The following is an 11,727-nucleotide window of genomic DNA, read 5'->3' on the forward strand; positions in this document are numbered from 1 at the left end:
TAGGTGCCATGGTTCCTGGGATCCCATGGTTCCTAGGATTCCATGGTTCCTGGGTTCCATGGTTTCTGGGTTCCGTGGTTCCTAAGTTCCATGGTTCCTAGGATCCCATGGTTTCCGGTTCCATGGTTCCTGGGTTCCATGGTTCCCACTCGACTCAGCAACCTCAAGACTACCCCAAAGGAACTCAGGTGTTTAAGTGACTTTAAAACCCAGGATGTGTTAAACTTTTCAGCTGGGACAAAACCAGGCAGGAATGTGTTTCACCTCCTTGGATCAGCCAGAAATCATCCAGAAACACCCACTGTCCCACCAGCACAGCTCCATGTTGGGGTCACTTCACCCCATGGCCTCAAGGGGGGCATCATAAAGGTGATGACACCAAACCATCTCATTGTAGGGTTAACAATGATCTCCTGAGTTACGATATTTACCAGGGAAATATTAGAAAACATCCACATAGTGATTTATTATAATTAATACCGTAGCTTTGACTGCAAGAGGCATTGCAGTGACACTCTGCCACGTTTTCAAGCCAAGGGCACAGCTTGTTACGCTCAGGGGACACAGCCACAGATAGAACTCACATGTGTGTAACTCAGCAGGTAGCCTTTCCTCCATACCACATTTACATATTTCATATCAAATGACTTTCTCTTTTTTGTTTTTTTTTCTAACAGGAAATTAAAAAAAAATCCCAGATTTGGCACATTTCATCAACTGGGGGTTGCCTACCTAAGTCAATTAATTGAGGCACAGGGAGTGGTGCTGATACCCTGCCTTAGAGTGATTTCCCAGGATTCTTCTGGATATGAGATGAGACATCTCCAGAGATTATTTCCTGCCAAAGTAATTTTAAATAACTATATTAAAAAGCCAGTGGGAGTTACAAGTAGGGCCTGATTCTCTTTTTCACTGCTGGCCCTTCATATCTTTCGAAACCTGAAATGAAATGCACTTTAAGTCTGTATTAAAACTACCAGTTGTCTTCAAGTAAATGTGACTTGGAACGGGAAAGCACACGAATGCCTCGTGTCTGGCAGAGAGGAGGGACTTTGGGAATAATATCCTCCATCCTCCCGCCAGGCTGCGTGCACACATCTCCTCAAAGCACGGGATTAACTTTGTATTAATCAAAAAGCAACTTGATGAAATCTGTAGCTTGACAAAGGAGGGGAATTAAGCAAATGAAAACATTCATTTCGAGACAAAACTTTATGCTACTGTAACTTTGGGATCAAAGCCCTTCCTGAGCGCTCCCATCTGCTCCGCTTGGCTCGCGGCGCTTGGAAATCGACATCTGGTGATGCGCTGGGGACACGGGGACTCTGTCAGAGGTGGCTTTGTCAGAGAAAAGCATCAAACAGACTCAAAGCAACGACTGAAACATCAGATATCAAAATCTGGGCCGGGTTTTGGGACACTTGCTCAGGATTTTGCCCTTCGGAAGGAAGTTTTTTTAATTCCCGCTCCGACGCCGTTGCGGAAGGACCTTTTGTGGAGAGGGAACTCCAGGAGAGGCTTCCCAAGAGCCAGCACCTCATCCCTGCCCGCCTTGGAGAGGCAGCTGCTCAGCAGCACCAGGCACGAATCCGATTTCCCATACAGCTGGCAGGTCAAATAAAAAGGATTTCTGCTCTGGAGATTAAAGGCAGGCAAACAAACAAACAAGGAGGAAAGAAAAAGAGATAAGAGAAGGTAAAATTATGGATTTGTGTATTTGCCAGGACTTGTTCAGGATACAAAGCAAAGTAGAAACACAAAAGCAATTTATGCTTTGAATGACAAGGATGAGCTGTTATATTCTAAGGATTTATCGTGTTCAAAATCCGATTTTTTCATAGTTTTGGATACATTTCTGATCTAAAATACTGATACAATTATGTTTAGGGTATGATATGAATTGTTTTCTGTGATGCTGACCAGCTGTGACACTGTTTCCTTGGAACAACATGGGTGTTTATTGCTGGAAAATGAGATTTTTTCAGGGAAAAATTAAATACCAGCTTGTGTGAACTTCTGAGGCTTAAATTACAGGTAAGAGAAAACAAAAATACCTGTAAAGCTGAACTTTGGAGGAGGCTTTCCAGTAGTTATGACTCGTTATGGAAGTAGTTAGAAGTTTAATAATGACAAAGTAATAATGAGAATTTTAAAAAGTCTGGATAAAAATCCAGGGGTTTGCCCACATTCCTTTTACTTCCACTTTGTAGGGTAAAAATGCCAACTACATAAAAACTTTGACATATTTCAACAACTCTTAAAACAAACCGCATTTAATTACTGATGAATTGTAAAATATAAACATTTCCTGGCATGTCTATGGTTGCTCTGTGCAACTTTCATCATATTCTGATTTCCCAGCTGATTTTCCATCTAAAAGCAATATTCTGCCATCTCTAAAAATTCCATGCAAAGCCATAGGATTAACCCCTGGAATTGCTGGTAAAATTGCCATGAAATTCAGTAGGATTTGTTTTAATTCAGTGTTTTATTGCTCTTATTTAATACTGGTTATTACTTCAATTTTTTTTTTGTTTCAGGACTTTTACTGCATCCAACACTTTCTGCCACTGACAAGGGGTTTCCCAGACTGAACTTTCTCCCTAACAAGAAAAAACGCTTTTTGCAAGAGAAAAACCAAAAAATCCAAAAACCAGGCAGAGAAATTCCTATTTTGAATTTTTAGCTGCTATTTCACTAGATTTACTGAATAAATGATTTTTATTTTGACATTTATTGAAGCAATTAAACTCCTTTTAACCACGACATCGTTGCCATAAAGAGAACCCATCCACTAGGAAATGTGGCTACTCAGATCCAGCTGTGTCTAAATAAATAAGTTGATTATAAATAAGTTAATTAACTGATAAACTAGCTAGCAATAAGTGCAATGAATACATATCTATCTAATTGCACCTATTTAAGATATGCAAGGAATTCCGATGAAATGGAGAGGGGATTTGTGTTTTTCTCTCTTCCATCCAGGATTCCGGCTCCCCACACTCCACATTAAATATGCACTGGGTTGCTCACATGATTATTTCAGAGGCTTGCATATTTTATAATAACTCCAGGAAAAATTAGGCCATGCTCCAGGAAAATGAGGTAATAATATTTAACCAATAGCTTTAATACAAGAAACTCCTTCATTTTATATATATAAAAAAAAAAAAGCCAAAAACATAGCAGCAAAGAAGCGATCAAACAAACAAAATGAATTTAAATAAAGGAGTAATTTAAGAGGAATGGAACAGATCTGGGAGGAAATAGGGAATGGGACTTACCATGGAAGGTCCAACTGGGTAACCCGAGCACACCAATGTCATGGAGATCCACAGAATGAAAACCAAGTTTAACCTGCATAGACTTCAAAGAAAAGCTGAGATTAATCAAAATTTGGACCAAAATCAAGCAAAATATGAGCAGAGAGCAACCCATGCACTGATTACCCCGCAGTGGCTTTACCTGCTCATTTTTTACCCAGCACTGTGTGTATGAACATGCAGCTCTACTCCCAAATTCCTCACACATCCTTTCAGTTCTTCCTTAGGTGACCATTTTATACCAGAGTTCAGGAGGGAAAATGTCATCAAAGCTGATTTTATTCTGACTAATTGCTCCTTGTCTGGCCTTTTCTTCTTGCTAAAAGGGAAAATGGCAAGAACACGCTCAGCTGCCATTACCAACTCCGGGGATTTCATTTGAAGTGTCCCACTAAATGTCTCTCAAGTGGCTTTATTGTTACCTCTGTGTCACCACTGCAAATCTGGACAGAGGTGTAAGGATTTCAAAAATACATCTCAAGAGTTTGTTACCACTTCCAATAGATCAGGCGGAGACCTTGCAAAGCCTGGCATCGAGGGAGAAACATTTAAAGTGCATTTTAAGTAGAAAGTTCCTCAAAGAGTTTTACTATACTCAAAACAGCCACAATATAGAGAAAAATATGTGGATTTTTAAAAATTTTTCTCCTCCCAGCATTATTTTTTTACGTGCTTAGCTCTTAATACACCGAATTAAGTTTTTTTCTTACAATTAAAATTCTTTGGCCATTAATTTCTACTCTGCAGCCGTATCTCAGCCCACATTGAGTTTAGTCAACACAAACTTCTACAAACTCTCTTAATCTCCAGCAACACAGCAAGTATTTCATGTCTAAAAGCATCATTTGTTGCTGCTACAAATTTAATGGTGCAGTATTTTAGGGGATTCTGTGGTTTATTTATCCAGAGGGGTGTGAAAGTGCTGCATCCCACAAGGTTGGACAGCACAGGGGAGGGAATGCTGAAAAACATTAAATTCCATTTATTTTTTCTCAGAATGAGCACCACATCCACAAAAATGTGCTGGGTTAATGGTTGGACTCATGGATCTGAGAGCTTTTCCAACTTTAACAATTCCAGGATTCTAATGAAAACACTGAGGATCGTTTTTGGACAGCCACAGAGTGCTGTCAGTGCATGTCAGGCATGCACACAGTGAGTCAGAAACCCCAAATGTTGCGCTTGGTTTGGTGTTTACACTAAAAAATCAATGTATAGGGACTCCAGAATGGACCTTTGTGTGAGTCTTCAGGGAGACCTGAGCTGTTATAAATGATGTCAAATTTCAGTGCAATTTTTCACATAATTTTGACGATCTGAAAGGTCTTTTCCAACCATAATGATTCCACGATGCTGTGATTCAGTCTCCTGTTTAAGTGTATTTCATTCCAGGAGACAGACAGCTGTGAGAAGAAATCCAGTGGCATGGAAGAGCCTTTAAACAAGAACCCCTGATGTGATCTCAGGTTGTGGTTGACCATTTTTCCCTCGTCATGGTGGTGCTGATCATGTCGTGGTTGACAAAATCCAACGACTCTTTTAAAATGACTTTTTACAAGAAGTGCTTGTGGTTGCTGGTGAAGCTCTTCAGGACTGTCCAGGCCCACGAGGGCTGTGGAAACGAGGCTGAAATTTGCCTCATTTAAAGCCTGCAGAGAGCAATCCCTTTATAAAGCCATCAGGAGAACAGTTGATTATTTGCATATTCAGCCTGAGTCCTCTTATTCAGGGAGCAAATCCTCTCCTTGAATGGAACCTCCCATTCCCACTCGTCCAGGACCTCTAACTCCAAAGATAAGAGGATTAGGCCGTGTTCCTGCTGCAAAGAAAAGCACTTTGGGATGGATTCTGCCTGAGCACAGCTTAGCTCAGCTCTCATTGTGTCTGCATTTAGTCCTGCTCCGTTTTAATCCCAAATTAACCTTCACACAACACTTTTTGTGGAAGGTGAGGGGCCAGAACAGGCTGGTGATTAAAGCTCAGGGTTTCCAGGTTCAGCCTGAGACTCTCTGGGTAAACTGTGGGGAATTATTGAGTCAATTTTTTTAAATCATGGGGTTTTTGAGGCCCAGGTGACCTCCCACTGGGCCTGGTCACTCCCTCCTATGCTTACCTTTCTCCCATCCCTCTAAGAGACGTTTTGACCAGGTGAGCAATCACAAACTGCTTCGGAACTGAAGAACCCAGGATCATGGAATAGTTTAGGTTGGAAAAGCTCTCTAAGATTGAGTCCAACCATTCCCCAGCACTGCCAAGGCCACCACTGCCCCATGTCCCCAAGTGCCACATCCACAGGGCTTTAAATCCCTCCAGGGATTGGAACTCTACCTCTGCCAGGGTTGGACAGCCCTTGTTGGGAAGAAATGTTCCCAATATCCAACATGAACCTCCTCTGGTGATGCAGATGGCACCAAGGCAAGAGTCAACTGAGACATCACCACCCCAGAACGGGGCCCAAGGGCTTTGCTCACCCCTCAGACACAGAAAGGTATTTCCTGAATATTCAAACCCTCCCATTTGCTTCTCACTTCTTAGAGTTTACTTTTCCCAGCTTTTCAGGATGCAGTTTAACACAACACAACACAGCACAACACAACACACCTGTGATTTGCATGCAAGAAGCATAGATGGAGATTTAGATCCATTCAAGATATTCCCACTTCAGGTTTGGAGGAATCAGGTTGAACAGCACAAGTGGCAATTGACATTTCTGTCTCCTGCTCTGTCTGCTGAGCACCCAGGCAGAGGCTCTGCTCCCGGGCTGGGTTCACTGGCAGCTATCAGAGGTCAAATGAATCATTAAGAACCACAGTAAAACCTCCCAGCATCCATAAAATTTGTATTTTCTGAGAACAAATCAGCAGCAATATCAGTGGCAATATCACCTCTTCCCTCCTGCCTGCCCTGTTGGAGGGACGCTGTATTGAACCTTGTTCCTCCTTTCCTTTGTTTCCCCCAAAAGTCATATGGAACAACACAAAACTCGCTGTTAAGCCTGTAAAACTTTGCAAATTATTGAGGTTCATAGGCCTGTAAGCTTCAGGACATGGTATTTCCCCCTCCTCCTTGACCCCCGCAGTCAATCCAAAGTGTTTAAACTGGCATCGTGTGACTTTGCTGAGGGATCATAACAAAAAAATCAATGAACACACCACAACCTGTCCATTGGCATAACCCCAAACGCTGTAAAACCATGGCTCCTGATAAAGGCAAGGTTCAAAATCTCCTTGTTTCCTTCTGGGATGCTCCCAGTGAAACCTCAGCATGGCTTTTCTGGAGAAAGCTGCCAGGATATTTTGTTCCAAGTTCAATATATTTTTTTTCTTGCTTTCAGGAGTTTCAAGAAATCCAAGAGCCAGCGTGGTTTGCTTTCAGACCACTGCAAGGTGCAAGCTGGAAATCAATCATGCTCCCAGCACATAAACCTGCTTCTGACTCAGTGATAATAGAAAATCCCAGCAAGACACAAAGAGAGAAGAAACACAGAAAGCAGAAAGTTCATTCCTTGGGTCAGTCCCTCTGTGCTCTCACTGCAAGGGGACACAACCAAACCCTTCACCTGCCCCATGAGATCTCATCTCCAGGGGCACAAAGGAGCTGCAGAGCTGCTGTGGATACACCTGACATATTCTGGGCATTTCCCTGCCATGGGTGCCTCCAATCCCCTTAAACTTGGGTATCATGAGGTGCTCCATCCCTGGCAGTGCCCAAGGCCAGGCTGGATGGGGCTTGGAGCCACCTGGGACAGTGGAAGGTGTCCCTGCCCATGGCAGGGGTGGCACTGGATGGGCTTTAAGGTTTATCCCAACCCAACCCATTCCAGGCTTCTCTGATCCAGAAGGAGCACGGCCCTGGCTTACAGAGGTAAGGGGCTCTAAGACCAAATGATGCAGCTTGGGGGAAGCTCAGCTCCTGCCCCTCTCCTGCCCTCGGACCTTTGGGCAGTGCCTGCCCATCTCCACTGCCCCACAAGCAGTTGGCACTCGTGCCTAGGGCGGGGTCTGTCCCCTGTGTCATTTACCTGGCTCCTGAGCCACCCAGGGGTTTGCACAGAGCTCTCTGGGGAGGATGCAACAATCTCATCAAAGGTCAGGGGCACATTTTCTAGGACCACTGAGGCCTGTGCTGGCTGCTGTGGATAACCAGCTCTGTGCTCCTGTTTCAGCCTCAGAGGTTCTCCAGAAGGACAGAGCTGTTTATTGAATTCCTTTCTGGCTGCCAGCACTGCCGCCCGCAGAGCAAAGTCCTGTTAAGTGAGACACTGCTCGAGCTCCTTGCAGGCAGGGACAGCTCCTCTGCTGAGCCCTGGCAGCGTGCCCTGGCTGAAAGATGCGTGGCTCCTTTTTAAAAGGCAGTTTTTAATGCAATTCCACTCAGACACCGCTCCCCTCGCAGCCTGAGCCAGCAGCAGTTCAGGCTCCAGCCAGGCCCCCTCTGACGCACAGGTTTGATCTGTGAGAGAAGGAAAATCAAAAGGCATTAAAAGCAGAGCAGCACTGCCAGTCCTGCCCCCCTCCACAGCTTTGGTTTTCCTGGATGGATGCTCAGCAGGCAGGAGGGGAGCAGTGAGGGCTGCCAAGGTATGGAAGGAACAGGATTTGTGGACACTGTGAACCTCAGGATCTTCATTGCCACCTGGTTTCAGAGCACTCCTGCATCACTGCGGCTGTGCACGTCACTGTCATGGCAAAGGGGACGAAGCTGCAGTTGGATCCTCCCATGCCGGGGGAAAAATTAGCTCCAAAATCCCATTTTTGGTCCTACGTCACACAGGAACCGTCGGCTGTGTCACAGTCACCATCCCCAGGATTTTAAACCCTAAATCGTCATCTCTAAATATATAAATTCCTTTTCCTTGTTACAGTCAGAGCTGGTGTGGGCAGAAGCAGCATGAGTTCTTTATCCCACTCCCCAGCACGTGTCCCAAACTGAAGCCAAGGTGGTGATGGAAAAAGTCATCACTGCCCACATCCCACAGCGTGTGGCACTCCCAGGCCCTGTGCCAGGCCACAGACGGCCACACAACCCCTGCTGATGTCACCCAACCCTGCTGATGTCACCCAACCCTGATGATGTCACCCAACCCTGCTGCTGATGTCACCCAACACTGCTGATGTCACCACACTCGGGCTGGAGCCAACGTGAAGAGGCAGGAACGAAGCTTTTTGGCCAAAACATACTAAAACACGGCAGGAAGTGTTTCTAATTTATGGATCCCTTGCTTTTTTTGTCAGGTTCCTTAGCACGCTTTCAGAAAAACAATCTGCACAAAGTGCAGCGTGAAAAACAAGCTCTCCCTGCACCACCACCAAGCCCTCTGAGAATTTATCTGGAGGTAAAAGAAAAGAAAAGAAAGAGCAGAGCAGACAGAAGTTGCTCAAACCATTAAGAGGAGGCTGAGCAGCGGAAAAGTGGAGGTAATTAACATTTTTGCTACGCTGATCTGTGCGTGCCAACGTAATTTATGCACTCAGAAATCTCTCAAATAGATCCTGCAGGAAGTGGCTGCTGAAGAAAAGATGTCAGTGCTGAGCTAAAAAGACACCTGTCAAAGCCAACCCCAAATTCCTGCTCAGATGCAACAAAGATCTCGGTGATCTGAGAAAGGCTGAACAGTTGTTGAAGGAGAAGCCAGAAAGAGAAAAGAGCCTGGATAGACAAGAAAAGGCAAAGGGTTCTGAGGAGAGAGAGGAGAAAAGGATGTAGGAAAGCCTGATGTGACTTTTGGGGAAGAGATCAAACTTTAAAGGGATCAAACTTGAAAGGAGTCAAGGAAAGCTAACATAAATATTATAAATAGCAAGGAATAGGGAGAAAGAGCTGGGTGGCTTTGAAGGGCACAGTTTTTTATGGATTTTATTGCACTGTACCTCGAGGTTCTCCCATGGATAAGGCTAAGGAAAGGAAAACATACCCAATATTTTCTATTGGGATAATCTGGCCCAAGCAAGTTTGCATTGTTCCCCTTCAGAATCCCAGCACAAACCCATTTGTTTCTGCTCCCCAAATCCTTGGATGTCTCACCAACAGCATTGGGTCAGCTGGGAATGGGAAAAAGGGAGCAACGTAGGGAAAAGTCAGTCCTGGCAGCACACGTAAGCCAAGGAATTATGCTGGGAGGCAAAAAGTGGGACACAGACCTGTGGATCCATAATAACTGCAAGGTCAGCGAGGGGCACGGGGGATGCTGAATGCTGCTCAGGATACTCAGAACCCACAGGCTGGACACAAAGGGGGAATTGCTCACCCCTGAGCAGTTTTTTGTGCAATTCAGAGTGACCTTTCCCTGGAAAACAGCTCAGGTGGGTGCAAAGCAGCTGCCAGGAGGCTCTTTATCCCTACAGACAGCTGGGTGAGGAGCAAAGGGACCCTCACTTGGCAGAGAATGATGAGCAAATCTCCAGCTCGCAACTCAGGGTGACTCCATTTCCTCCTGAGCAGGCAGCATTTGGGAGGGAGACATCTCAGCTCTTCCTCAAATTAGCTCTTGGCATTTCTGGAGAAGGGGAAGGTGCCAGCTTGAATTTGTGACACGAGACCTCAAGTACCTTTAGGAAATAAGTGGCTACATCTGGAACACCACTCATCATGTGGAGGAGGTGAGAGGACGCACCTTTTTTCCTCCCAAATGCAGTGTTTTCCATCTGTTCTCCCTGCTCTTTTAGCTCGCTGCTGTTTCCTTTCTACTCGGCTGTGCCGCTTAAATAAACAAGGATATTGGAGCCTCTTTAGAGGAGACTCCTTTCCTGCAAAAGGCTTTTGAGGAGAAGGATTCTCTCCATACTGACCCTCTAAACAGCAAAGGAAGGGAGCTGAGCCGCGGAGCCGAGCATGAAGTGTTTAAAATCTGCCTGTAGGAAGATAAAATCAAACTGTGAGTCTGCCTCGCTCTGCAGGCTCTGGAAATGCCAGGTCTGGATCAATTCCTGGCGACTTTTGCCGCTTGTAAAGGTCCTCGAGCAGGAGAGAGGGAATGTGGCTGTCAAACAATTCCGTGCCTTTTGTCTGAACACGGCCGACCCAAGAGCTTCATTTCCCTTTGTGTTCTCTCCCTCTTCTAAAAGGCTTCATCCAAAAATATCCCACACCAAAAGGCAGGAGAAGTTTTCGTTTCCTCACTGAAAGCCTGTTGCAGCTGGCTGGATTTTTCTTGCTCTGTGCAAAAGGATTTCTTCGTGCCCAATTAGGTTTTAATGCCTGATACAATTCCTTCAAAAGTTAGAACTGCAAAGGGACTTTTAATGAGGTCAGGAGTGACAGAAAAAGGGGGAAAGTAGGTTTAGGTTGGATATCGGGAAGGAATTGTTCCCTGGCAGGGTGGGCAGGCCCTGGCACAGGGTGCCCAGAGCAGCTGGGGCTGCCCCTGGATCCCTGGCAGTGTCCAAGGCCAGGCTGGACAGGGTTTGGAGCACCCTGGCACAGTGGAAGGTGTTTGAGGCCCTTCCAACCCAACCCATTCCATGATTCGATGATGTTATGATTCTGTGATATCTGCCTCCCTTATCCTTCTATTATTTGCCTCAGTACTGGATTTGCAAACCTCATCTCTCCCCTCTCCACCCTCTGAGTTCCCCTTTTAGCATCAGGGTCTTCAAGGTTTTTGGAGGTAATCAACTGCCACTTCTTAATCAGGAGCACAGATTAATCTGAATAAACATGAAATCCAATATTAGAAAAGCTCATACAGCCCTGTTCTCTGGGGAACAGAAAAGGCCAGAGGTGCTGAGGGTCAGGATTGCTCCCTATGGCAGGACAGGGGATATTCTCCAGCTCCTCAGCTCAGACTTTCCCTGTTCCAGTCCCTCAGGAAGAGCACTGAAGGCACAGTACATGAAAAGGAGCAGCTCTCCATGCACTTGACACTGCTCTGACTGCCAGGAGTGAACGTGCAGTGCTCAAAAACGCAGTGACTCTTTGTTCCTTGCACAGCTCCTGCCTGCTGACAGCCCGGCCTTTCATTGGAGCAGGGACAGCTCAGCCTTTGAAACCCAATTCCCAGCTCAGGAGAGCACTGGAAAAATGACCGGATGGACTTCAGTATTGCACTCCTCAATAAAGGCTAAGCTGTGAGGGGTGAGCACAGACAGGGCAGCTCCTTCAACGGGCTGAGGGCCTCGTTGGAAAAGCGGGAAACGCTCCCGGAATTAACGCTCCGTGGAAGCACCACTCACCTGAATGATTGGTGGCATCCAGGCTGTCTCTGGGTTTAGGTTTTCAGGGATAAAGGGATGCTTCTCCTGGTGTTTCATGAGCCATCCTCTGGCTCAGGGATCCCTGCCAGGGCTCCTGCCCTTCGGCATCGCCTCAGGAGGTGCGAGAAGCTCCAACTACCACAACGAATTATGAATGAGCAGCTGAGGAAGCACAGCTCCCACAGTTCCCGGTCCCTTCACCGCAGCAGGGA

At 45.8% G+C, this 11,727-nt stretch overlaps 1 protein-coding gene across 13 annotated transcripts in view; it reads right to left on the reverse strand.

The window, feature by feature from the left end:
* NPS (neuropeptide S) overlaps positions 1-11,727 on the reverse strand; it is a 40,195-nt gene that overhangs the window by 22,353 nt on the left and 6,115 nt on the right. For 10 of the 13 annotated variants that reach the window (XR_001861934.1, XR_001861936.1, XR_001861932.1 and 7 more), the window contains exon 1: positions 3,285-3,368. Coding sequence is in view for 3 of the 13 variants with exons in the window: in XM_017733866.1 (XP_017589355.1) it covers positions 1,426-1,635; positions 3,285-3,366; positions 5,925-5,968 (336 nt within the window). In the remaining 10 variants the exon portion in view is untranslated. Of the gene's footprint in view, positions 1-62; positions 1,636-3,284; positions 3,369-5,924; positions 6,101-7,344; positions 10,627-11,494 lie in introns of those variants that run through there. The other 3 variants (XM_017733866.1, XM_017733865.1, XM_017733867.1) reach the window with 3 other exon arrangements.

Source organism: Corvus brachyrhynchos, unplaced genomic scaffold (assembly GCF_000691975.1).
Source record: "Corvus brachyrhynchos isolate BGI_N302 unplaced genomic scaffold, ASM69197v1 scaffold514, whole genome shotgun sequence".
Taxonomy (NCBI): Eukaryota; Metazoa; Chordata; class Aves; order Passeriformes; family Corvidae; genus Corvus; species Corvus brachyrhynchos.